Below are 25232 nucleotides of genomic sequence, written 5' to 3' on the forward strand. Positions count from 1 at the left end.
TAAAATCAGTCTTTGGCTGTAAAACACACTATTCTGTTCATTTAGTAAAATGACTTTTTCATGGGCTCGGTCTTTGTCAAGCATTTAACACAACCTTTTAAGTAACAACAAAGTGGTTTTATGTAATACAGTAGGAAATATTTAAAATTCTTTGTAGTGTTTCATTTTATAAAGTTAAACGGGAACTTTCTTGAATGGGCCAATGACCTCAGTACCAACGTAGTGTCTGCAATGCAAAATATTGAAAGCTATTGCAGAAGCCTCTTACACTCAATGTATTGAGTACTCCTTGTTCTTCTCTCTCCAGGAGTTGAGTACTCCTGGAAAAATACAAGAAAAATAAATATAGACAAAAATAATTGACAGAAAAGGATCCAAATAACCTTTATTTACCTTTAAATATTAATGTAAAATCATTCCTTCTTTAATTTTAGTATATGACTCTCAACCCCTCAACCAAGAGGAAGAGCTCTCGATCACCTGACAGAAAGCCTTCTAAGAAATCCAAAGCTGATGGATCATCCCTGGGCCATCCACTGAGCCCGACTCTGTGGTGCCATGTGCATTTGGAGAAGTCTATTATTGACTCTCCACTGAAGGTGAAAAACTCTAAGAATTCAAAATGTTCTAAAGAGGAGCTGGAAGAGGTGATGAAAATTGTGTCACCTGCTAAACTTGACTCTAACTTTCACATTTCAAAGAGGAGCCAACTGGGGAAGGGCAGCAACAAATCCTTGGACAAAAAGCAAAGAGGCAAAAGGGTTCTGAATGGGCAGAAGTCATCAGGGAAGTCAAAGTCTCCTAGGAAAGGCTTGAAGACCCCTAAGATGAAAATGAAACAAATGACACTACTGGACATGGCTAAAGGTACCCCTAAGGTGTCCAGAACTCCCAGGAATTCTGGAGGCACCCCTAGGTCTTCCAGCAAACCCCAGAAACGTCTGCCTCCTGCAGCACTCCACCTCATTGCCTATTACAAAGAAAACAAAGACCGTGAAGACAAAAAAAGTGCTCTTTCCTGCATCATCTCCAAAACAGCGAGGTTACTCTCAAATGAGGATCGTGCCCGTCTCCCTGAGGACTTGCGAGGGTTAGTACAGAAACGCTACGAGCTTCTAGAGCACAGGAAGAAATGGGCCACCATGACAGAGGAGCAGCGAAAGGAGTACATGAAGAAGAAAAGGGAGAAGCTGAAAGAGAAACTGAAGGAGAGAGCAAAGGAGCGGAAGGAGAAGGAGATGAAGGAAAAACTGGAAAAACAGAAAAGATACGAGGACCAAGACCTTAAAGGGAAGAGCTTGCCTACTTTTAAACTGGTCGATACTCCAGAAGGACTTCCTAATACGCTCTTTGGGGATGTTGCCATGGTGGTGGAGTTCCTGAGCTGTTACTCAGGGTTATTGATGCCAGATGGTCAATATCCCATTACGGCAGTTTCCCTGATGGAAGCACTTTGTGCAGAAAAGGGAGGCTTCCTTTATTTGAACCGAGTACTGGTCATTCTCTTGCAGACCCTGCTGCAGGATGAAATTGCTGAAGATTACGCTGAGCTGGGAATGAAGCTTTCTGAAATACCACTTACTTTGCATTCTGCTTCTGAATTGGTTCGCCTGTGCCTGCGCAAGTCAGATGTGCAAGAGGAAAGTGAGGTCTCAGATAATGTAGATGAAAGCAAGGATTCAGCAGCTTTTGAGGATAATGAAGTACAGGACGAGTTTTTGGAGAAACTGGAGACATCGGAGTTCTTTGAGTTGACTCCTGAAGAGAAATTGCAGATACTTGGAGCCCTGTGCCACCGGATTCTAATGACGTACTCGGTGCAGGACCACGTGGAGGCCAAGCAGCAGACGTCAGCTGAGCTGTGGAAGGAGCGCCTGGCTATCCTGAAGGAAGAAAATGACAAGAAGAGGGCAGAAAAAAAGAAGCGAAAAGAAATGGTGGCCAAGAACAAGGAGAACGGGAAAGATGAGAATATGATGGGAAGAAATGAAAAGAAAAAACCCGAGATGATGAAAGTAGAGCACCGGGCAGAAGTAGAAGCTGATGATATGATCAGTGCTGTGAAGAGCAGACGCCTTCTCGCCATCCAAGCTAAAAAAGAGAGGGAGCAACAAGAAATACAAATGAGAGGTAAGAAAAATACCAGGAGAGTAGAGTATTTGTGTGTTGTGGAGTAGAGGGGAATAAGTTAAAGGCGAAATTGGCAGTCTATTTTCAAAAGCATTGCCTGGTTTTATGGGATTTACTCACCAGAGAAGTATAACTTACCTGCTGTGGTTCCTCTGGCAGCTCAAAATCTGGAATGTTAAGAAAAAGCAATAACTGCTTCGAGTTTTTTATCTGTGGGCACCTTTTGTACAGTACTTTTTCTAATTCTCTCAGGCTCAGAATGGTTGGAGAACAGCAAATCTGTTCTGGGGACAGAAAACAAAAAAAAATATTTGTCTATGTCCAAAGATCTTCTGACTCTTAAGCACAGAGGAGATATTTCCCGCCTAAAAGCTGGTTCCTACAGCTGCTGCTGGCCTTGCTGTCGTGCACATAGTCAGGTTGATGCCAGCAGCCCATCTCTTAGATAAGGACTTGGGCAATAAATTTCAGTTTCTCAATTTAAAGAATTAGTTATGGAGTTGTATAAATATAAACTGTCCACTCAAATATCTATAAATCATGAGTTGCAATATCAAACTTTGTATGCTTCTGCATAAGTAGTGCTTTTTTACTAAGGAGTATGGAATATGAAGAGCAAAATACTCTGGAATTGCACGTCAGGGATTTTTTTTTGGTTGTAAATGTGGGCACTGGGCAGATGTAAGTGGACGGCGTAGCTCATCTAGGTTGTTATTTCCTTTCTGAAATAGTTGAGGGACAAGCATCAAGTAGGGAGCCTGACTTATGTGCCTTAGCTGGAATCTGGGAGAATTCAGGAGACCCAGAATAGGTAAATAACATGGAATACCCTGAAGGTCTGGAGGAAGTAGACTGGATACAACCATGTCTCACTTTAAAAGTTAAATAGACCTTCCAGATCTTCTGTTAAGAACTGTGAATCTCAGAAGTATCGGTAAACTACTGAAAATCTGGAGTGCTGCCCTACTTCTCCAGAAAAACAGAATACCAAATATCTAATGTGGGTGACTTCTTGGCCCCAGTTCTTGTAGTGTTCTGGTTGCTTCACAGCAAGTTCAAGTTCATGATAAGATTTTACTGCAAAATTAAATGCAGTTTGGACATTACTCCTTGGGATACTTCTTGTTGTTCTCACTTGGTAGTTTGTACTAGTTACACTTGAAGAAAAGCAATATTCCATTGATGGAGGAAAGAATCATTTGGCTTGTGTGCTGAAGAAATTTAACGTGTTCTTTTGAACTCCAGAAGGAAAACTAGGTATCTCTGGCAGAGACAGAAGGATTAAGCCTTTCGTTAAGGTTTGAATTCATATTGCTTCCTTTCCACATAACAAACCCCAACGTTTCAGGCATCCAGGGCTTCTCTTACCTGTTCAGCAGGTGCTTCCAGGTACAAAGGTGCCCTCAGAGAACCAAAGCTCTGGGTTAACGTTGATGGGCAGTAGTTGGGGCTGCAGGGTTAGCAGCTTGGAGCTCATCTCTGCAGGACTTCAGACTTGGGGGCTGGTGTGGTTTCAGTGTGTGAAAAATAGTTGTGCAGAACCACAGTGAGAACTGCATTGGTGTGCTCCTGCCACCACAGGCTCTCTGGGCTTCTTCAGTGTACTGGCTTTCAGGTGCGTTTGCTTTTAATAATGTTAGTATCTCTGGGGGAAGTAAAAGAGCAGTTGCTGATAGAACACCTATTGTGCAGCGGTTCAGTATTCACATATATATATATATATATATATATATATATATACACACACATAAATGAACCACTGCACAACAGGTGTTTTGTCAGCAACCGCTCTTTTACATATCTATAGACATACATCTCACAGGCAGAGGTTTCTTTTTCACCACCCTGGTAACATCTGTAACGCTGGGAGCACTAACCTCTTTCAAGTTAAACCTATCAAGGTTGCAGCTTTCTGGCTTCAAAAGAAGTCAATACAGAACTTCCTGTTGAGATAATGTGATTAATATCTGTATTTTCTTGATAGTAAAAGTCAAATCACTTCCATTTCCATGTTACTGCGGCACTTACTAATTGTTCTTGCCTTATCACTCCATGAAGCAATAGCTCCCGTGCGGTGTGTTGGAGGAGAATGAAGAGTTGGAAGCTCATACAGCTAATGAAGGCAGCTAGAGAGGAAAGTACCAACTGAGACTAGCTTGTCATCACAATTGAAAATGAGATCTGGGAAGGAACTCTTCAGTTTGGTGTCTTTGTTCTCATTTTGTTAGAACAGTTTTGGCATATGGGTAAATTTAAATTTCTGTTCTTTCCTTGCCTCTTCCTTATTCCGGCACTTGATGGTACCTGCTGCAACTGGTCTTTACAGCTGGATAGAAAAAATACCTGTCTCAGGAGTGCCCCTGGTGTCCCATGTTGTCAGCAGTGACGAGTTTGCTGGCAGTGGGGCTTGTTTTGGTTGGAGTCTTGCCTCCCGCGGGGAGGGTCCTGAGGATGAGGGAAGTGGGCCTTGTGCAAGCCTCAGGTGACAGCAGCGAGTCTTGAGAAGGTGTCGGGGAGAGAAATCCTGGGGGAATCGCATCGTCTCTATCTCCTAGTAGAAGGTGAAAACAGCACTTGCTCTAGCGTGGGTCTCCTGAGGTGCTTTGTGGGGCTCAGAGTTAGGTGACACGAGGCACTGGGTGACACTGTGAGAGTGGCTGTTGGGATCTCAGTACTGTGACATAGGGAGAGGTCATAAGGTTCAGGGAGGAGTTTACAGACATATAGGTTGTGCAGCTGCACGTTTCTGGCAGGTCGGCATTAACAGGACAATTTTCCCATGCTGCAATTACTGTAAATTGGTATGTTGTTGGTATATTATTATATAAAAGCTGATCTATCAAGTTGGTGTAACAAATGCAAGAGTATATTTTTCAGCATGTCTCCTCTAATCAGTTGGGATTGATTACATTGGCAGGACTTCAGAGACTTAACAGTTGATTAGTTAATACCTGGTATCAAACTTAACTGTGACACAGAAAATGGTAGGTAGGAGCCCTGGGAGAAGTCCTAGCAAGAGGTTGGCTTTCTCCCTGAGCCAGCAGCCAAGGTACAACCTCCATATGCTCGCTTTTACCTGCCTCACTCCAACCTCACCCCTTCCATATGATCTCATTCTATCTGCTTCAAAGCCTCCTTTGTGACACAAAGATAAGTCTTCATTTCTTCATCCTTTTTCTGTTTTTCCTCAAGTTTTCTCAGGACACGGGAGAACGTTGCCCATAGCCTTTTGTTGCAAGTCATGAAGGGGTGATATTTTTGTTAGATGGAGATCAGGCTCTGAAAAGCCAGCATGACACCATTTGACATTTTGTTCCTTTTTGTTCAGGGAGTTCATGGTGAAAGTACACCTATTCTCCAGAGATGGGCAAAGGTGTAGGAGACTTCTAAACCTTTGTGAGAAGCATAAATCCTGTTGACCTTAACGTTTTGTCTCTTGCCAGAAGCTGCCTTGCTTCTTGCTCCTTACCTAGAGATGTGAAATGACATGTTTTGTTCTGTGTGATTCTTGCCAAGGAGCCTGTGATGCCAGAATTTAGGCACTTCATATTTTTCTTTCCCCTCTTTTTTTTGTTAGCAGTCATGGACATTGAGAGCTACTGACATTCCAGTACTTCTGTCATGAGTGGGAAACCTAAGGTTTCCATTATAATGCTCTTCCACATCATAGTGTATATGGGAAAGCATGAGGTGTTAGGAGATGTGACTTGGTGGCTGTTGTGAGAGAGTTGTGCCTGCAACTGTTGTGCCAGATGTGTTTTCCCAGAGGTACGGCTGTGGGGAGAGCTTTCCCATGTAGCTGTGGAAATGCAGGTGTGTCTGTGAGCCACACTGACCAACCTCTGTGGTGTCACACTGGGCTGCTCCCAGCACTTGAGCTGGCCAGAGCTGACGTCTTTGTGCTGTCATTAAAGGTCTTTGACCCTGTTGTTATATGGGATTGCACAGCAGCGGATGCTACTTTGTTGATCTAGAATGAGAAATAATAATGAGGACTAATTTCTCCAGACAATTTTTATCCAGACTTTCTTCTTTCCTCAGCCTAGTTCATCCTTATGCCTTGACTTCTTGAGTGTTTTCTAGAATGGTGAATGGGAATTAAGATGAAGGGTGGATGGCTGTGCTAAAAGAATATTAACCAAAGTCACCAATCAATCATTTTTTTTTTTTACCCCTATCGTGTAGTAAAATAAAATAAAATATTGATGACCGGATACAATAAAAGAAAGCTAATACTTCTCTGTGCTAATTCCAACAGTGAGGATGGAGAAAGAAGCAGAGGAAGAAAGAATCCGGAAGCATAAAGCTGCAGCTGAAAAAACTTTCCAGGATGGAATTGCCAAAGCAAAGCTGGTGATGCGCAGGACGCCGGTTGGCACCGATCGTAATCATAACAGGTAGGAAAAGAAATGATCCTGAGCTGCCAGCTCTCCCCTCTGAGCGGAGCTTTATCAGATACAGCCCCCAAGAAGTGATGGGTATGGAGGGTGTTGAGAGCGCTCCCTCCCTGTTATTGAACTGTGGAGGACAGCAGAAGTGAGGTTTTTTGTGCGTATAGAGTGTAACATCATTCACTGGTTAACATGGCCAGCTTTCTGAGGCATTCCTGTGGAGGTCAGGATCCCTGAGCCGGTGGAGCTTCAAGTGCTTGCATCAGTGCTCAAGAACCTAATTAATATCATCTTCTTTTTTCATGTTTGTTGCACGGGAACGCTCTTAGAATGGATTCTAATAAAAGCTTTTCATGTTTCTCAGCAGTGCTAATGCTTCTCCCCTCTATGCAAATTGAGGCAGATATGTGTAAATAGCCAGAAGAAGAGACAGGTACCTATTAACATGTATGTTTCCTACAGGTATTGGCTGTTTTCGGATGAGGTTCCTGGCTTGTTCATCGAGAAAGGCTGGGTCCATGATGGTATAGACTACAGATTCATCCTTCCCCATCAGAAAAGAGACAATTTTAAAAAGGACTACAGCCCAGGGGGTATGAGCCTGCTTCTCTGTGGATATTTCCTTTGTTGCTGTCTAACTGTTAGAATGGATTAATGAATGTGAGACAGAACTGTCTAGTCTGAGTATTTTCCTGGGGATACTCTGATTTAAGCCTTCCTTAAACTCTAGAAGCCTCCACACAGGAGAGTTTGATGCTTGTGATGATCTCCCTGCTGCTGCAGCAGGTCTTGAGCCTGCCAGCAATGTACCACAAAGAGACCATGGGATACAATCACCTCTCCCTTAAAAGCAGTGAGGTTGATGTCCATTGGGGACTAGTCCCTCTGGTTTGCTCTGGCCCTGCAGGGTCGCAGTGTGCCAGACTTCATGGACACGTGGTCAGTTGTGTGCTGCAGAGGGTGAGGGTATCCATCACAGTGCTAATGTTCCATCAGCAACAAGACTTCCTGATTAACCTGTGAAATAATAGCAGAACAGTCTTCTAGAAACCTATAGCTCTGCTGATTGAGGCAAACAGCCCCCCTTTGCTCATGTCCTCTCAGCCTGCTGTTCACCTTGCACTGAACATGCAGGGGAGGTGCAACGACCAGGGGAAGTTCTAGTGCTTCCTCTGTAATTTTGCCAGGCTGACTTGGAGCCTGTGTGATAGAGCCTCGCAGGCAGAACCTGGACATGCACAAGAATCATTCTGTGAGGAGGAAAACGTAACAATTCTATGTGGAAATAGTGCTTGGTTTAGAGGAGTGTGCTGTAATCTCACTCCACTTGCAGTTTCAGTCCTGATCATTTCTTGGTTTTGAAGCATTGTCGGCTGACGCTGAGTCTGTCTGCAGCCAAGGCTGGGTGCGAGGGGCTGTGTTGAGTTCAGCCAGGCAGCCCTCACCCGCTGGGGTTTTGTCTTGGACAACGGGCAGAGTAGAATCTATAGAAGAACGGAACAGGGCAAATCTACAGCGAGATACTTCATCCAGCATGTAACTTTCCAGCCGTCTGTGGCTTGGTGACTTACTGAGCTGGAGGTGGCATCAGTCAGTGGCCCTCCATGGGTATATTTTCTTATGTGAACTTTTTCAGATACTGACAGCCATGTTCCTGTACTCCAGCTTCCAGCTGTATTCTCAACTGCTGCCTGTTATTTACCCAGCCAATGTGCAAGATTTCAGTTTCTTTTGAAACTTAACAAGCGAAGGCTTAAATAAGCAAAGGTTTAAATTCATGTCAGACCATTGTCTAAGATGTTCAGAAATAGAAATACATCCTATTTATAATTAATTCAGTTCTAAAAGTACTTTATCAGTATATAGCTAAAAAGTGAAACTAGTTTTATGTATTTGAAATAGTCCTTTTCCAAATTTTATCTATGTGCTTTATGATGCAGTAATTTCTTTAAAAATCCATTATCTTTTTTCTGTATTTCTGTAAATTCATGCACTGTGAGCTCTAGCAAACTAATGCTGGTTTAGTTTTCCCTGACAAATATATTGCTGGCCTAGATGCTGAATGTAAACACTTAACTGAAGATAGGTTAGTTTTTGCAAAATAAAAACGCTTGCTGAGGAGGGAGATGAATAAAAATACACTTGAGCTTGTGCTTTTCTTTCGCAGAGAAGCGGAAGAGCGCAGCCGCCGATGGCAGAGCAAGCAAGATGGACCGGTCTCTGCAGGCTGCAGACCTTCCCACAGAGACCACAGTGCCCAAGCAGGGACAGAACTTATGGTAACACAGGCTTTTATAGCTGCAAAGTACTCAAAGCAAGCCAAGGAAACTAGATGGATTTCTTTTGATAGATCCTACTATATACCAATTGCTCTTTCAGTACTTAATTGTTGGATTAGTTTAGTGGCTTCCCAGGCCTCTGTTACTGATATTATTACTAGTAGAGAACAGCTGATCAGACAGCCAGTCGGACCTAATCAATCAGAGTTAAAGCCAGTATAAATTAAGCTGGTAAAATGCTACTTTGATGGATTTCTTTTTAAATATTTTCTATTCAGAAGAATTGTTAATTTAAAAGAATTGCTATGCGCTTTTTTCAGTATTGATACTTTAAAAAAAAAAAAAAAGAGAGGAGGGGAGCAGTGCCCTAGCTAAGTGTGTCCAGGTTTTCTTTCATGGTTTATCTCAGCAGACCTGAATTGTGACACCTGGGTTCCTTGAGCACATGACATTAAAGTCTTCATTGATATCCTTGGAGACAGGCCAATATCCTGCGTGTTCTTGTATTCTGCGAGACGTGCAGAGCCATCCCCAGCTACTTGTCAGTGTCTTCTTCCCAGCGGGCTATGCTGGTGTCCATTTGTTCTCCTATAGCACCATATCATGGAATTGCTTTTTGTTGCTATTGATAATTATAGCTTAGCAAAGCTATTCTTCCATGTTGACAGCCTGTTATCCCTTCAGTGCTTCCCAGCGCCAAGCAGTAGCCACCAACATGTCTTCTAAGTGAATCAAATCTAAACATTCTGCCTTTGAGAATGTTTGTTTGATTGTGACTTACTCCAGTAATTGGCCCTACCATTGTCTTTTATCTTTAAAGAAAATCTCCAATGTCACCTGTTGCCCTGTGTGGTAAGGAGTGATTAGCAGTGTCCCCGAGCCAGAAAATACTGGCTACAGCTTTACCTACTAAACTGCCTGTGACTCTGCTTTTTTTTTTTTTTTTTTTTTGATAACCCTGAGAAGTAACTGTCACAAAGTACTTGCTCCTGCAGCTCCCCAGGGGCAGTGGCTTTTCCCCAGTTTTCCACTGCTGACACACAAAGTGAGGTTCCTCAACCTTTGATAAGTATCACCAGTTGTGAGCTTAGCCCCAAAGCATAGTTCCACTGCTGCAAGTCAGAACTACTTTACTGAAGATGTTCCTGCTCCCCCGTCAGGGAGACTGAAAATTGTGGATGTCTTGATTCATCTAAACCATCAGCGTTGAGTGCTGACTCTTTATTGCTCTCCCCCTCCTCTTTCATTGCTAGCAGGTCACAGGAGATGGCAGAGTTTCCTCTGTGCAATACAGAGTTGGACTAGATGATCTTTATGGTCCCTTTCAACTCTAAAAATTCAGTGAAATACTGCCATGACAAATCTCCACCCCTTTCTCAGTCTAGTCCATCTTGTCACATGGCCAAAACTGAAGCAACTGGGCTTTCCTGTGGCATGGGTGCTAAACTGAAGTTGTAGAAGACAGTATGATGCATAGGGAAGTCCTCCCTGCTCTTTCCAGCTGCCTCTTCTAATGCTTGATCTTCGTTTAGCAGAGATGGCAAGATGTGTTCCAGTAGAAGGACAAATTATATAAGGAAAACAGTAGCTTAAATTAGTAGTGCATATTACTATAAACTGAAGACAACGTAGAGCTAAATCAGATGAGTTAAGTAACACAGAATCCCTGCAGCTTGTAATTCCAGGCTGAACTTGAAAAAGCATAGTATTTGATATTAGTGTTGAATTGCTCAATGAGGTTGGCAGCTCTCAAGGACGTGCTGAGGGAGATCAGAGTGGTTGCAAAGGCAGGAGAGCTTTCTAGAGTCACTGCTACAGTGCAGGAGACATAGCTCTTTGAACCAGGTCCTGCATACTCAGGACTGAATCATATTCTGTTACGAAGAGCTGTTTTGTATGAAGTGACCATAATATGCAGTGTTCTTTTTTTAAAAGAGAGCAACAAAAAGATTTACAAAGCTTATTTGAGAAAAAAGAAAAAACTTAAAATGGCAGCCAAAAGCCTGAAATGCTTTCAAAGAGATTGTCCTAAAGTTCCCATACTAGATGGTCAAAGCAAGTGCTGCCTCTTACCTTTGAAAAAAAGACTTGAGGAAACTTGGGAACGAAACAGCAGCAACAATAACAAAACATTCTCAGTATGGTTCATATCAGGATAAGGAAGCTATTAAAAGAAAGGCGGCCTACTTAAAAACTGTGATTGAGTCTAAATGAAGGAAATGAAAAGGATGATAAACTGAAGTACAGACTAAGGGCAATCTGGTGAAGTTCCCGCTGACTGGAAAAGGGGAAACATAACCTCCATCTTCAAAAAGGGAACAAAGGAAGACCCACAGAACTACAGGCCAGTCAGTCTCACCTCTGTGCCTAGCAAGATCATGGAGCAGGTCCTCCTGGAATCTCTGCTAAGGCACATGGAAAATAAGGAGGTGATTGGTGACAGCCAACATGGCTTCACCAAGGGCAAATCATGCCTGACAAATTTGGTGGCCTTTTACAATATTGCCACAGCCTTGGTAGACAAGGGCAGAGCAACAGACATCATCTACCTGGATTTACGCAAAGCGTTCAACACTGTCCCGCATGACACCCTGGTCTCAAAATTGGAAAGTCATGGATTTGATGGATGGACCACTTGGTGGATAAGAAACTGGCTGGATGACTACACTCAAAGGGTTGCGGTCAACGGCTCAATGTCCAAGTGGTGGCCAAGGATGAATGGTGTTCCTCAGGGGTCGGTACTGGGTACTGGGACCAGTGCTGTTTAACATCTTTGTCAGAGACATGGACAGTGGGATGGAGTGCACCCTCAGCAAGCTTGCCGACGACACCAAGCTGTGTGGCGTGGTTGACATGCTGGAGGGAAGGGATGCCATCCAGAGGGACCTGGACAGGCTTGAGAGGTGGGCTCGTGCAAACCTCTTGAAGTTCAGCCAGGCCAAGTGCAGGGTCCTGCACCTGGGACATGGCAATCCCAAGCACAAATACAGATTGGGTGGAGAATGGCTGGAGAGCAGCCCTGAGGAGAAGGACTTGGGGGTGTTGGTGGATGAGAAGCTCAACATGAGCTGGCAAGGTGCACTGGCAGCCCAGAAAGCCAACCGCATCCTGGGCTGCATCAAGAGAAGTGTGGCCAGCAGGTCATGGGAGGTGATTCTACCCCTCTACTCTGTGCTCGTGAGACCCCACCTGGAGTACTGTGTCCAGCTCTGGAGTCCTCAGCCTAGGACATGGACCTTTTGGAACGGATCCAGCGGAGGGCCACGAAGATGATCAGAGGGATGGAGCACCTCCCCTATGAAGCCAGGCTGAGAGAGCTGGGGTTGTTCAGCCTGGAGAAGAGAAGGCTCCGGGGAGACCTTACAGCAGCCTTCCTATATCTGAAGGGAGCCTACAGGAGCGCTGGAGAGGGACTCTTTGTCAGGAAACGTAGTGACAGGACAAGGGGTAATGGTTTTAAATTGGAAGAGGGGAGATTTAGATTAGATATTAGGAGGAAATTCTTTACTGTGAGGGTGGTGAGACCCTGGCCCAGGTTGCCCAGAGAAGCTGTGGCTGCCCCATCCCTGGAGGGGTTCAAGGCCAGGCTGGATGGGGCTTTGAGCAACCTGCTCTAGTGGGAGGTGTCCCTGCCCAGGGCAGGGGGGTTGGACTAGGTGATCTTTAAGGTCCCTTCCAACTCTAACCATTCTATGATTCTAAGAAAACAGTTTCTTTTTTCCTTGCTTCTTTCCTTCCTTTCTTTTTTCCTTTTCTTCTTTTCCTTGCTGGGAAAAATCTTGCTTCACAAGATCTGTTGTTACAGGGCCTGCCTTAGGATAAGAGGGAAGCTCTTCTCATGAGTGAATAATTGGTTAAGAAATACTAAGCAAATTACAGAAATACTCTAATTCGTATGTTCAGCGGGGAGATGGAGAGTAATATTAGAGGAGAATGGGGAAGTCTCCTAAAGAAAGAGGATTTTCTTTTGGTACAGAAAAAAGGGATCAGGAAATTAAAGGAGCAAATAGCAGTTTTGAAATAGGAAAGCACTACCTGAGACCATACTGCTGATGTCTGCAACTCACTGCTACCAGCTGCTGTGGATCTTCACATTTGTGCCCGTTCAAAGCACCAGTTGGACAAATCACTGAAAGAGGAGTTCATTGAAGAGTATTAAGCACAAAGATTCTTGTCCTGGCACACAAGGAAGACCTCGGACCAGCAGATGCTAAAATCTGTAGGGTCAGGTCAAAGAAATGTCACTGCATGCCTACTCTGCCCTTTTGCCACTCGGAAATAAGATACTGAGCTGGGTGGGGTGATTTTTTGGCCTGGCTCTTATGCCACAGTGTCTTTGATTTCTGTCCCTTTTGGTACCTGCTAGGAAGGGCTGCTGACAGTCACAGCACTTGCTGACTTTACTGAGAGCATGGTGCCTGTGTGCGTTGTTCTGCCGAGCAGGTTGGTGGTGTTGGGGTGTCGAGCTGAAGCAATGCAAAGGGAAGATCTGAGCCACATGTGGGCTTTCATGCCCTTGAAGTGAGCAGGGGGCACAATGGCGGCTTTTCAAAGAAAACATAACCACTTCTAACTTAGCATTCTTCTGTGCTGTCTGCAGGACTTTCTCCTAACTGACAGGGCCACCTAAAGCCATTTCTGCAGATAAGCAGTAGCTTCCTCAGCTGAAAGACTTTTCTTTAAAGCTGTAGAACTGCAAAAAGCCTGTTGACTAAGAACTTACCTGGCAGCTGTTGCCATTTACAGGTAGGCTTCCACAAAAAGACAAGTGACAGCCTGAGAGCTGTTATTTCAGGGGATAGCCAGGAACTAGAACTTCCCTCTGAGGAAATCTGTACTTCTATTACTGCATTTTCTTCTGTGGCCATCACCATTGATCTCTCCAATCTCAAGGACTCCCATAACCATAGGTGGTTATGGAAGAGTCTCCTCCTTGGCTGCTTTTTGCACCTTGTCCTTGCACACCCTGAGGAGCCCTGAGACCATACTGAAGTCCTGGGATATCTACACCCCCTGTTGTTTGCACACAAGGACTTGTTGAGCTATAATTCATACTGTTAGCATGTGGTACATAGGAAGTTTTGATTCTTTGTGTTCTGCTTTAACTCCTGCCATCTGTCTCTTGTTCCTAGTGTTACACCTAATGTGGGATTCAGAGTAGCCTCACAGTGCACATAGGGCATCTTTAGCTTTACCCTTTTATCCTCTAGACTGATGGAACTTGGAGATGAACACCAAATTAACTCAGTGAATATTTCACAGTCTTGCCCCTTTTATCCTTGAGGATGGGAGCTGGATGGGCACAGATAAAGGGAGAAATATATTCCAATAGCCAAGAGCTACAGAAACAGTATCTCAGGGAAGTGGTTTCTGCTTTCCATACTTTGTCCCCAAAAAGAAGAGTGCCCAGTGTTCTGTCCTAAAAGTGCAGTGGCTGAAACATTGTTCTCACTCAGAATCATAAACACTTAGTCTGTCTTCTCCGGACAGATGGGCCAGTCCCATTTCTAACATTGTGCACCACTTTCACTGATGTTGATGCTTATTAAAAAATCTCCCTGTTTAAAGCTTCTGGGCATGTGGTCCCTGAAGAATTCTTTTGTCCGTACCATAGTGCTTTGTGAGCTGTGTATGTAGTAGTCTTCCCTGCAAGAACCACGGGTTAATGACAACCTTGGCAGTATTTTAGTATGCAGGAGACTTCTTGCTCATCCTGGTCAGAAAGCAGTTGAATTTTTGGAAACAGTGGCATCTCTGCAGAGTAACTCCCGTTGTTCTTCATCTATTAGGAATACACCATGATATGGCGGGTCCCCTCAGCAGACAATTTGAGTTAACCGTGAGTGGGTGCTGACAGACTCCATTCTCACGCCTATATTCTACAGATGGAGTTCCCCTGTTTCCACCAACCCTCCAGAGCAGGTACTGATCCTGGGCTCCTCTAGATGTTGTCCTCTTGATTTCTTCATTCCCTAGTCTGCAGTCCAGGTTTTATACCTTTCTCTGTCCCTTGCAGCCCGTAGCCTGAGAATGGGTAGGAATATTCAGCCTGAGTGAATACTGAGAGCTCCTTTTGACTTGATGCTTGTGCCATTTGTCCCTTCTGTTTTGATTGCTGACCAGTCTGCTGGCCTGTGCTGCAGAAATGCCAGAAGAGAATCTAGGCTGTTATTTAGGGATACGGGAAGCCATGACCCCAATCAGGATTTCCCCCTTTCAGATCAGTTTGAAGACCTCCATCTGGTCTTGACTCTCCCAAAAGCACCTTTCTCATCCCTCTGGATTGTGTTATGAAGCTATATGTCAGGCCATATGAAGGGCACCAATTGCCTTCCCCTCCCTCTTACCAAGAGTCACAAGCTCATAGCCCTGTTGCCTCCCCTGTTTAAAATGCCAGCCCTGTGTTACCATATCTGTGCTCCAGGGCTGGTGCCCAGTTGGAGGTGTAGGTGGTTCCTTTGGGTGGTGGAGAGCGCATGAAGCTGGGCTGAGAACCAGGAGCTGTGGCTGCACCGAGCAGCACAGTGTCACCAAACAAACTCACACAGGTGCCTCTTTGAGATGTTTATCTTTTGCACATTTGATTTCCATGTTGATATGGAACAGTTCCCTCTCCCAGAAATCCCAGTTCTTACCCTCAGGGCAAATTGGGAAGACTCAAGTACCTGTTGCAGATGTTCTCCCTTCCCTGTCCCATTTCCTTTTCAGCAGAAGCAAAGTTGTGCCAGGGTTTAACCCAAGCTTTGTTAAAAGAATATCTGCTTTCTCCTGCTGGCCAGCAGCCTGTGTTGTCTTTCACCAAACAACATATGGCACTCGGATTCTCCAGTCTTATGCAAACTGTTTCCAGTGCCCTCTCATTTTTACAGTAAGACAAAACTGTGCAGGGAATTCCCCCTTAGAATTGCAGCCACAGGGGAAAGCTGAGAAAGCCGGGGCATGATCTTCTCAGATATTTTTCCAACTGGATCTTGTGTTGTATCACCAACAGTGACTGGTTGTTGTTTCATGATGACCTAGGCAGCCTTCTCCACGTGCCTAAGAAATAGTCCTCTGCTGGGTATCTGCAGGGTAACTGTTTTGAAGCTCGGTTTATGCCATTCCCAAATTGTGACAGATTCTTTGTGCTCAAACACAATTTAGGACCAATCCCAAGATTTGCCCCAAGGGTTTGGAAGCAGTTTGATACCAAATAGTCTAGAGAAATTTATCTTTAGTTAGCAGAAGTCCAGACAGACATAGAAATGCTAGTCCTTGGTCTGTCTGTAGACCTTCAGTGACCGTCAGAAGGCTAATTAGCCACCATAAGTGGCATCTATAAGAAAAAGACACAAGTTATATCGTTACAGGTTTGTGTGAATGCCTGTTGGATCCCATGACCAGCCCTTAATCACTACTACTTTTGAAGTGCCTGTGCCAGGCTCTTCTGGGTGAATGACACTTGTAGTTGCTCATCCTGTTTCTGGCAGGGAGGGTGTGCAGAGGATGGCAGTGGCCAGAAGGCTTGATCTCGGTGTGCAAAGTGAGGGTGCTCTGCAGGGTCAGAGTATACTGAAGCAGCTGACTGGCAAGAAACTATTTTTCTTTCATTTTTAAACAATCAGTCCTATGTTTCATTAGAGTAATTAATTTACTAACTGAATGCAAATTGTGAGGCCATTCCCCTAATATAAGCATACTAGAACCCTGAAATATTTTATTTTCAGAGATGATCTATAGTCAGTGTTTCTGCCAGAAAATAAGCATTGCAGATACGCTAATTCCAAGGGGAGCCAGAACAGCATCTTTCTCTAGTTGTTGCTTGGTTTATCTGAGCTTGTGCCCAAGAAGAAAAATTAGATCTGGAGTCTTCCCTGCGGCTGGTAAGGATCACACAGTGGTCCTTCTCAGTTGTTCCCATGTAAGGTTGATGTTGCTATTTCCTCACTTCCCTCTTCTAAGGAGCAATCCTTTTCTAGAAGATATGTAATTAGTCTTATTTCTGTAAATGAGCTCTGAAGCTCAGATTGAATCCCCGCCCCCATCAGGTGAGGGGGCTCCATGGCATCCTAGAACAGAGTTGGGGAAAAGAAAAGGAAAAGAGCAGAACTTGAGGCTGTCTTGAAGCTAATTTAGATTTAGCCCAGCATTAAAACTTTGGAATTGCAGAGAGAATGCCTTGTGTAGAGAGCTCTGCAGAAGTTTTCCCCTTTTAGATTCTGCTGAATGCCGATTACCATTGCTGTCCTGAAGGGCTTTCTGAGCAGAAGGGTTTTGAGCTAATGAGTATGGTTTTTGCATACAGCATTTGAGCTGTCAAGTTATGGCGAACTTCTGAGAAAGGAGGAATTCTGCACTTGCAGAGGGCATAGCCTTCACAGTCACAAATCTCCATCATCAGCAGTTGTGGTATAGGCTAGGACATACCCTTTGTTAATCTAGGGACTTCTTGGGTTAATGAAAGAAGTCGAAGGCTATGCAGAAAGAATGATCAGGTTGCCATGCTATGCGGTGCATAGCATGTTAATCTTTCCTAGTGCATCTAAAATGACATTCAGATTACTTAAACTGGCTGCAGCTTAGTGAATCTAATCCCTGGGGTAGATGACTAAATTCAAATGCTGATGTTTTAATAAACTTAATGGGGAAAAATGTATAAATCACTTCTGTGTTTATTTCGTTTTTATTTTCCCTACCATGGGATTGGCTACATTTGGGGGCCTTGAAACGAGGCCAGTTTGAGTCAGAATGCTTATGCCAGCATTACTTGGAAGTTTTTCACCTTGCTCCATGGGGTTGGGATATAGGTTACTGTCATCCCTGTCTACTAATACTTCTGAAAAATTTAGAAGAAGGAATTGTCTTGCCACAGAGGTACGTGAGCTGATGTTGGTACATGTTATATCTTTCAGGTTTCTCTGTGACAGTCAGAAGGATTTGGATGAGCTGCTGGATTGCCTGCACCCACAAGGAGTAAGAGAGAGCCAGCTAAAGGAGCGTTTGGAGAAAAGGTGAGCCTGCTCTTTTTTGTTTTGTGGTTTGTTGGTTTGGGGTTTTTTTTCCCTCTCTGTGTGCCTTCTCAAAGTCAAAGCGAATCCTCGTCACAGCAAGCCTTTCCATTCCTGGGGCAGCATTCTGCGCTTTGCTTTGATCGTGCCTGTGCTCAAGAGATACTGAGGATGAGAAATTGCTGTTTTTCTTGGGCAGTAACTGCAAGTTCTTGACAAGTAATGCTCTAAATTGTGAAGAGGTTCTGTCAGTCTTTAAATTGCTCCTTGCAACTGGAAACAAAGGCAGTGCTGTATCACTTACAGAGCCAGAGCTACCATGTGCTTTCAAGTGTCTTTCAAAGAACTTTCTGCACTGGTGGAGCACGTAGAACACGATGGATACCCACAGCTCCCAGAGCAGTGGCCTGCATGTATTCAAAGGTTGGTTTTGATTTTTCCAGGTATCAGGACATCACGCATTCTATCCATTTGGCTCGGAAACAGAACTTGGGCCTCAAATCCTGTGATGGCAACCAGGAACTGCTGAACTACCTCCGAAGCGATCTAATTGAGGTTGCAACTCGGCTGCAAAAAGGAGGCCTGGGATATGTTGAAGTGACACCAGAATATGAAGCAAGAGTGAGTGAACAGGCAAAGTAGTACTGAGCCAGACAAGCATGAGCTGATACCTTCTGCGGAAGGTCTTGAGTCTTTTGTTCTCCTCAGACAAGAGGGTCAGGAAAATCAGTTGTCTTCTATGTCCTATCTTTCTAAACTATTATTTCAAGATTACATAGCTGCTGGCTCAAGGTCCTTTTAGTGTAGGTGGGTCATAATGTTGGAGCTAGGTGTCCTGCACAGCTGTTAAATTGTCCTATTTCTTTCATCTGGTAGCAGAGTTCTTGATGGAGCATTAACAGAACTCTTTGTAGCTGATTTTTAGCTTCTGCATCAAAGCAAGCATGTCTTGTTGAGACAGCAGTTGTACATTTTGGAGTTTTTTTTCATAAATTCAGACCAGCTTAGGGTTGGGATAATGATTGTGTCCCAGTTCCAGGACCTAAAGGATATTCTGTTCATGCGTATGTCAGCACAAGGTAGCACTGTGCAGTGAACTAAAGTATGAATTATTAGTGCTCTGGCTGACTCGGCCTAACTCACGTGAGTGTTACTGGGGCACTGAGTGTCTTTAGGAGGGGATAAATCTCCTGTGACTAGTGCGGGCTCCTCCTACCAAAGGATGACATTGTCTGGCTTGAAATGGTTCAAGATGCGTCCCGAGTCACTGCAGAGACTTTCCCATGTAGATGAGACTGTAAGTGTTAAGAGGAGAGGAAAAGTGAAGTCACTAAAGGAGTGGAAGAATTTGCTTTGTGCTTGGTCATCATGGATTTAGGGTTTGGGGGGGGAGGTTGATATTTTGGTTGTTTTTTCAAGGCATGATGCTTTGCTCTGAAGGGTGCTATGCATGATCATCAGCTATGTGTGAACTTTAGCAGAAGCAGCAGCAGTACACTGGTTCCATAACCAAATACGGTAGATAACAGCACTACATTAAGTATCACATGTATCCGTTTGCTGGACAGACCCGCTTAAAACAGCCCAGAGAGTCACTTCCAACCGTTATGTGATCATATGCTCTTCCTGACAGGTCTACTCACTAGAGAGCTTGAAGGATTTTGGAGAGTGTGTGATTGCACTCCAAGCTGGTGTTGTTAAGAAGTTTCTGCAAGGTTTCATGGCCCCCAAGCAGAAGAGAAGGAAACATCAAGGAGAAGACTACATTGCCAAGGCTGAGGAGATAGATGAAGATAAGAAAATGGCAGAAGAAGCTAAGGTATTGTTTACTCAGGGCTCTGTTTCAGTCTTGTAATACAACTCTTTGAGCAGGGACAACACATTTTATTGGGTACTAAATCCTGAGCAGCTTCTCCCCATTCCAAGTTCAGAGTGCAATGAGTTTGTTATTTATGGGTCCAAGAATTTCCTGGTTATTTTGAAGAGTAAAGGTATTGGCCAAATGAAAATCATACTGTGGAATCACAGTTAATTTTCTCTCTATGAACAGGAAATGGGTCAAGTCAAATATTTGACTTCCTTTGTGTAGTTCCTCACACAAGTTCGATACTTTAATAAAAGCATTAGGGGGCATTTTTAGAGTACTTAGTGGGAGTTATATCCATCAGAGGACTGATGGATCAAGGCTTAATGCCTTGATTTGGAAAGAGGAGGAGAGCCATGGTGAGGTCTTGGTGACTGCAAGGGAGTTAGGTTTAGGTAGATATCGTCATATGCATGGGGACACCCACAGAAGATGCCAAACTGGAGGTTGCAGGCAGCTTGTCTGGACATCTGGGCAAACAAGCCGTGTATGCCTGCAGGAGAAAAGTGGTATTGTGAGGATAGGGTTCCAAATCAAAGCTCAGAAGAGATGGAGAAGAGCTATGGAGGATTTGGTAGCATCCTACAGGCAGTTGAGCTGTACCAGTAAGAGGGACAGTAGTGTTCTAGGGTCATTTCTGTGCACTGAATTGAATGGGACATTAGTGGCTCATGACAAGACTTTCCCCACTGCCTCTTTCAAAGTGCTGTGCCCTCATTGATCGCTGACTTTTGCAGAAGTAGCAAGATCAGAATTGGATCAACAGAAGCATTTGAAATTCCCAACTTAAAAAAGAAATATTAGGTGCTTGACTGTTGCTGGGGTGTGTTGGGGTGGTTTTGGTTTTATTTTTCTGGTTTTTTGGTTAAAGCTCCTGTCAGCGTATGGTGGTGTTTTCAAGCCCTTGTATGGTGGTATGTTCAAACCCTTGTTTGAACATCAAGTCTTTGCTGTGCTGTGGCATTGCCGTTAGCAGGATATTTGGATAGGCACTAGAAATTTTCACATTCCTCAGGTGTCCTGAAGTATTTAAAGTTTGCTAACTTTGAATCTTCCAGTCTTTAGTGCAAAGGGAATAAAAGGCTATCCTACCCTAAAAGCTATAAGCAGAATGCAGAGCTGTAAAAATCACTTGTCTGGGACAAAAAAGACCTGGATCATCACATTTCCTCTATCTACAGCAACACCTTATTGTGCCTTACTCTCGTATGTCTTACAACTGTAACCGTAAGAGTTATACCTGTAGGGTATGTTTTAAGGGTAACATCAGATTTACTGCAATATCTAAATGAACAGTAATTCAGCACCGTAAGCTCTGCATTTGAGCCCTGGTCACTTCTGTTATTGCCAAAGCTATATGAGATTTAAAACCCAAGCCTTTTTTTTTTTTTTTTTTTTTTTTTTTCCTGAGAATTGAGCCATTTGATCATGAATGTTTGGTTAGCTCCCCTGTTCTACCTTAGAGCATTGTTCTCTTACTCAGGGACATTGTTACAGCAAGGCCAGGCTTCATTCCAGCCATTGCAGAACTCTCAGCTACAGCAGCCTGGTGAGACCAAGTGCTCTGTGGGACTGAAACATCCCCATTTGTACTTTCGTCTCTGTAAACCAGCTGGAACAGTAGGATTGCTGAATATTGCTGGACTTGTAATCACAAGTTACTTTGAATAATTTTTTTCTAGTATTACCCAGTTTGTCTAATGTGACTCCATACGGAGCTAGAGCTCAGCCCTGTGGGTGCAGGGGCGCAGGTGTCAGTCCTGCCGGTCCGGGTGTCTGCTCCTGCAGGGCTCCCCCCAGAGCACTGGCCTTTGTGGTGTGCTAATGTCTCTGGAGCATTTATTTATGCAGTGCAGCATCGTCTTTAACTGGCTTAGAGTTTTATAGACATTTGTGGTGGTACAAGCAATGTTCAACTTCTTTGTTGGGTTTTGGAGTTGGTTTGTTTGGGTTTGGGTTTTGTTGGAGAGGGGTGAGGGGGGTGTTGCCTCAGTTTACCTGGAATGAGCTTTCATTTTTCCAAAGCAGAAAACCTTTTTAGATGACCTTGAAAGAGCAGCCCAGATCTTAGATATAGTTATCCAATAAAAAACCCTGGCTGTTAGGCTTTTAAAGACAAACCTCCTGCACAGGCCAAGATTTATGAAGTCTTTCAGAGCCAGAACTGCACTGGGAGCACATAGCAGGTAAAATACAGCATAGCCATCCTGGAAAAACACACTTAATGTACTTACAGACTATAAGAGCGAAACTGCAGTCCTGCAGCATGGTTATGTCTCATTTTTCCTGTGAGAAACAAGTTATGGCTTAATAGGCACCCGTTTGCTGACATAATTGTCTACATGAAGTGTTCCCGCTGGCTCAGCGGCACCGCCAGAGCCTGCGCTGCCAAGCGGCCAGAGCCTGCAGCGCAGACAGGGTTATGGCTGCTCCAAAAACGAGTCTGTACCTCTGTGTGTGTGTTTGTGTTCCCATTTCCAGTGGCAGTAGCACTCTGGACTGTCCCTGAACAGGATAGGGAATATCTGACCTCTCTTCGTGTGACTACGCAGCACAAGAGCCTGAGCACAGTGGCGGGGGGGGGGGTGGCGGTCCCACCCCTGCGATATGCTCTCGGGCATTTGCAAGGGAAAGGCTGGGGGGGTCAGCCCTCACCTGCAGACAGAGCCTCAAAGAGCAGCTTCACAACCCAGCAATTACAGTTCCAGCTGGTCAGAGGGATTTACCTCTGCCATCGTGGGATACCGGATGAGAGATTTCTAGCTGGAGGTTTGTCCACCTTTACCAAAGCAGGTGTTTTCTCTCACTCTGAAGTTGAAATGTGACCGAGGATGACGACTTTAGTATTTTTGTGGGTTGGTTTTTTTGTTTGTTTTTTTCCTGCTGGACTGCTCCTTCCCAGTCAGGAGGGTGTTTGAGTAATTTCTTTCAGTCTCCTGTTTTGCCTAGTTGGCAGTCTGAACTCCCTTGGTAATGGTGCTGCTAAAATGCCATAGTCTCATGATGCTTGGGAAGCAAGGCTAAAAATCTGTTAAATTCCACAGGCTTGGGGAGAAAAATCTAAGCAAAACTTGCCAACAGCTTTTGCAGATTTATCTTGGCCCAGCAGTTACCTAGTATGTTAACAGCAAAACCCATGGAACAGTTACTTGGAAAATCAATTACACAGTATGTGAAGCACCTCAACAATGTTCTGCAAAGAAATAGCCCAGTGCTGTGTGATCTGCTACAGTGGGCTGTTCAGGTTTCCGTTTAACTTGAATGTCTTGGGCTCCAGGTTCCACTAGCGATGGCAGCAAGGATGTTGGCATTTTAGAACAGTTTGTGTGTTTTTCCAAGCATCTAATATGTGCTGTGCTTCCTCAGATTCAGTGGGAGGAGAATGTGCAACTCTGCAAAAATCCTGGGTTTTGTTTGGCTCCCAAATTGCTGTCAGCTGCAGAGTTTAGATTTTCCCATCTGACACTTCACTATTTGTTTTTTCTTTCTCCTGGGGTAGAAGAACATTCACTTGAGTCCTATTATGTCCCTGTCATGTCTAGGCCATCACCTCATTGTTGTAAAGCAAAGGATTAATGTTGGAGTTGACCATGCGGTGGCTCTGGATTACTTCTCTGTTCTGGTGCATTTCCGATATACTGCAGTGTTGTTTCTAAACCTCCGGAGCTGAGTTGGAGATTCCGCATGCGGCTCGCTATGTGCAGACTCCAGCAGTTGCCCAGCGGTGCAAATCTCAGGTTTAATGCTTTCATCTTCACTTGCAGCTGATTCTGGGATTTCACATGCGCTGAGGTCATCTTGTCTCAGGAAAGCGGCCAGTTTCATATTTGGAGCTCCAAATACTTTGCCTGTCAAACCTGATTGTCGCTGATGTCCTGGTCCCCTCTGCCAGCCGAGCAGCAGGAGGACCAGGAGGCCCAAGCGTGTGGTGGGTCTTGGTGATGCTCTCCATGTCTGCAGAACCCACTGGAGGGCAGCACAGGCTGCTCTGAGCCCCCGCGCTCAGGGGGTGTTGCCAGCTGTCTCCAAACTTTCATCCTGCATTTTACAGTGCTAGATTTCTGCCTTTTATTTTCTTAGCCTTGATGATTATTTGGGTTAGACTTTCAGAGCAAGAATTTAGTGGAGTTCACGTAGGTTGTTTCAGCCTGGCTGTGAACTGCAAAAGTTACGAACAAACTCTCTGATCCAGCGAGGCTGGTTACGGATAAACCACAAATAGCACTGCTGAGGCTATATAGAAGGAAAGAAATACAGAGTTGAGCTTTGGTTATTAAGGGCCCCAGCTAAAGGATATAAAAACATCTTCAGACTGTAGCAAGCTGTGTCTGTGTGCTTCGTTGTAAGTTGTTAGGTCTGTCTGCAGGTTGCTTCAGCCATGGAGAAATGGAAGACAGCAATCCGTGAGGCCCAGACCTTCTCCCGTATGCACGTGCTGCTCGGGATGCTGGATGCCTGTATCAAGTGGGATATGTCGGCAGAGAATGCCAGATGCAAAGTGTGTCGCAAGAAAGGTATGCATTCCTGCCCCGAGCCTGCGTAACAGTCAGACGCTGTCACCTCTCCATGCCCTGCTTAGGCAACATGCCTTTGTAGTCTGTCACTCTGTCTTTGGCTGTATTTTGAGTTTTGGACGTCAGGATTTACAGTCAGAAGCATTGATCTCACAGAAGCATTTGACCCTGACTCCAATAAACCGTTCTTACAAAACCAGTACACAGTCTTGCAGAACATTGCAGAGCTGCTATCCCCTGGATATCCAGGGTACTTGGACACAAGTCATCTACAAATCCTTCTGGGAACACTTGTGCCACTGTCCATTCTCTGATTTCATTTTTGAGTTTTCAGGTCTCCGAGCCTTGTCAGTTAATCTTTTACAGAAGGAACAAGCAAGGGAAGGTTGGGAAGGTTTTTATCCTTTGTAGCCACATGGGAGTGAGGTGGGGTGATGCAACTTTGAGGTGAGAGTGGGCTTGTTGAGCTGGAAGCAGCAAACTCTTTGCCTCGCGTGTGCGAGCAGAGAAATGAAGCTACATGCCTTTGGCTGCTGCTCTTTTAAGGCTGGGGAAGTAACCAAAAGCTGACAAGGGACCACCTTCTTTGTATGCATGATAGCATGAAGGGCTTTAGAGTGTTGCAGGTGGAGGGGGAAGCAGCTGGGGTGTCACCAGTGATGGAGTGCTAGTATTTGTTCTGCCATAACCTCTGCTTTTGGATGGAAGCCTGGAGAAAAGAGCTTGGTGGTACATTCTGACTCATCATGTGCTTTTGTCTCACTTTTTATATTTGCTGAAACAGTGGTGGGAAATGAGGGCAGACAGACCTCGGGGGGAATGCTGGGCCACTTTTGTTTACCAGAAGGCTATGCCATTCACCTCTTCAAAGAAATAAGAACTGAATTGGTACAACATCCTTCTTCACTGTGGAGCCTCAGGGATATTCCAAACCAATGCAATACCTGTCCTGTCTGCTGTTGAGAGGGGGTTCTAGGCAGATGTAAGAGAGGGCTCACCTGAGACTAACAGATTGTAGTTTCACAGAATTTAAGAACTGGGATGTTAGAGACATGCTGGCAAGCTCT

General features: G+C 44.5%; 1 protein-coding gene across 1 annotated transcript in view; it reads left to right on the plus strand.

Moving 5' to 3' along the window:
* BAZ1B (bromodomain adjacent to zinc finger domain 1B) overlaps positions 1–25232 on the plus strand; it is a 50209-nt gene that overhangs the window by 15378 nt on the left and 9599 nt on the right. Inside the window, exons 7-14 of the mRNA XM_074160802.1 lie at positions 435–2130; positions 6389–6527; positions 6984–7114; positions 8689–8800; positions 17692–17790; positions 18231–18408; positions 19421–19606; positions 24018–24165. Of these exons, the coding sequence (XP_074016903.1) occupies positions 435–2130; positions 6389–6527; positions 6984–7114; positions 8689–8800; positions 17692–17790; positions 18231–18408; positions 19421–19606; positions 24018–24165 (2689 nt within the window). The remainder of the gene's footprint in view (positions 1–434; positions 2131–6388; positions 6528–6983; positions 7115–8688; positions 8801–17691; positions 17791–18230; positions 18409–19420; positions 19607–24017; positions 24166–25232) is intronic.

The sequence above is a fragment of the Numenius arquata genome, chromosome 18 (genome assembly GCF_964106895.1).
Source record: "Numenius arquata chromosome 18, bNumArq3.hap1.1, whole genome shotgun sequence".
NCBI lineage: Eukaryota > Metazoa > Chordata > Aves > Charadriiformes > Scolopacidae > Numenius > Numenius arquata.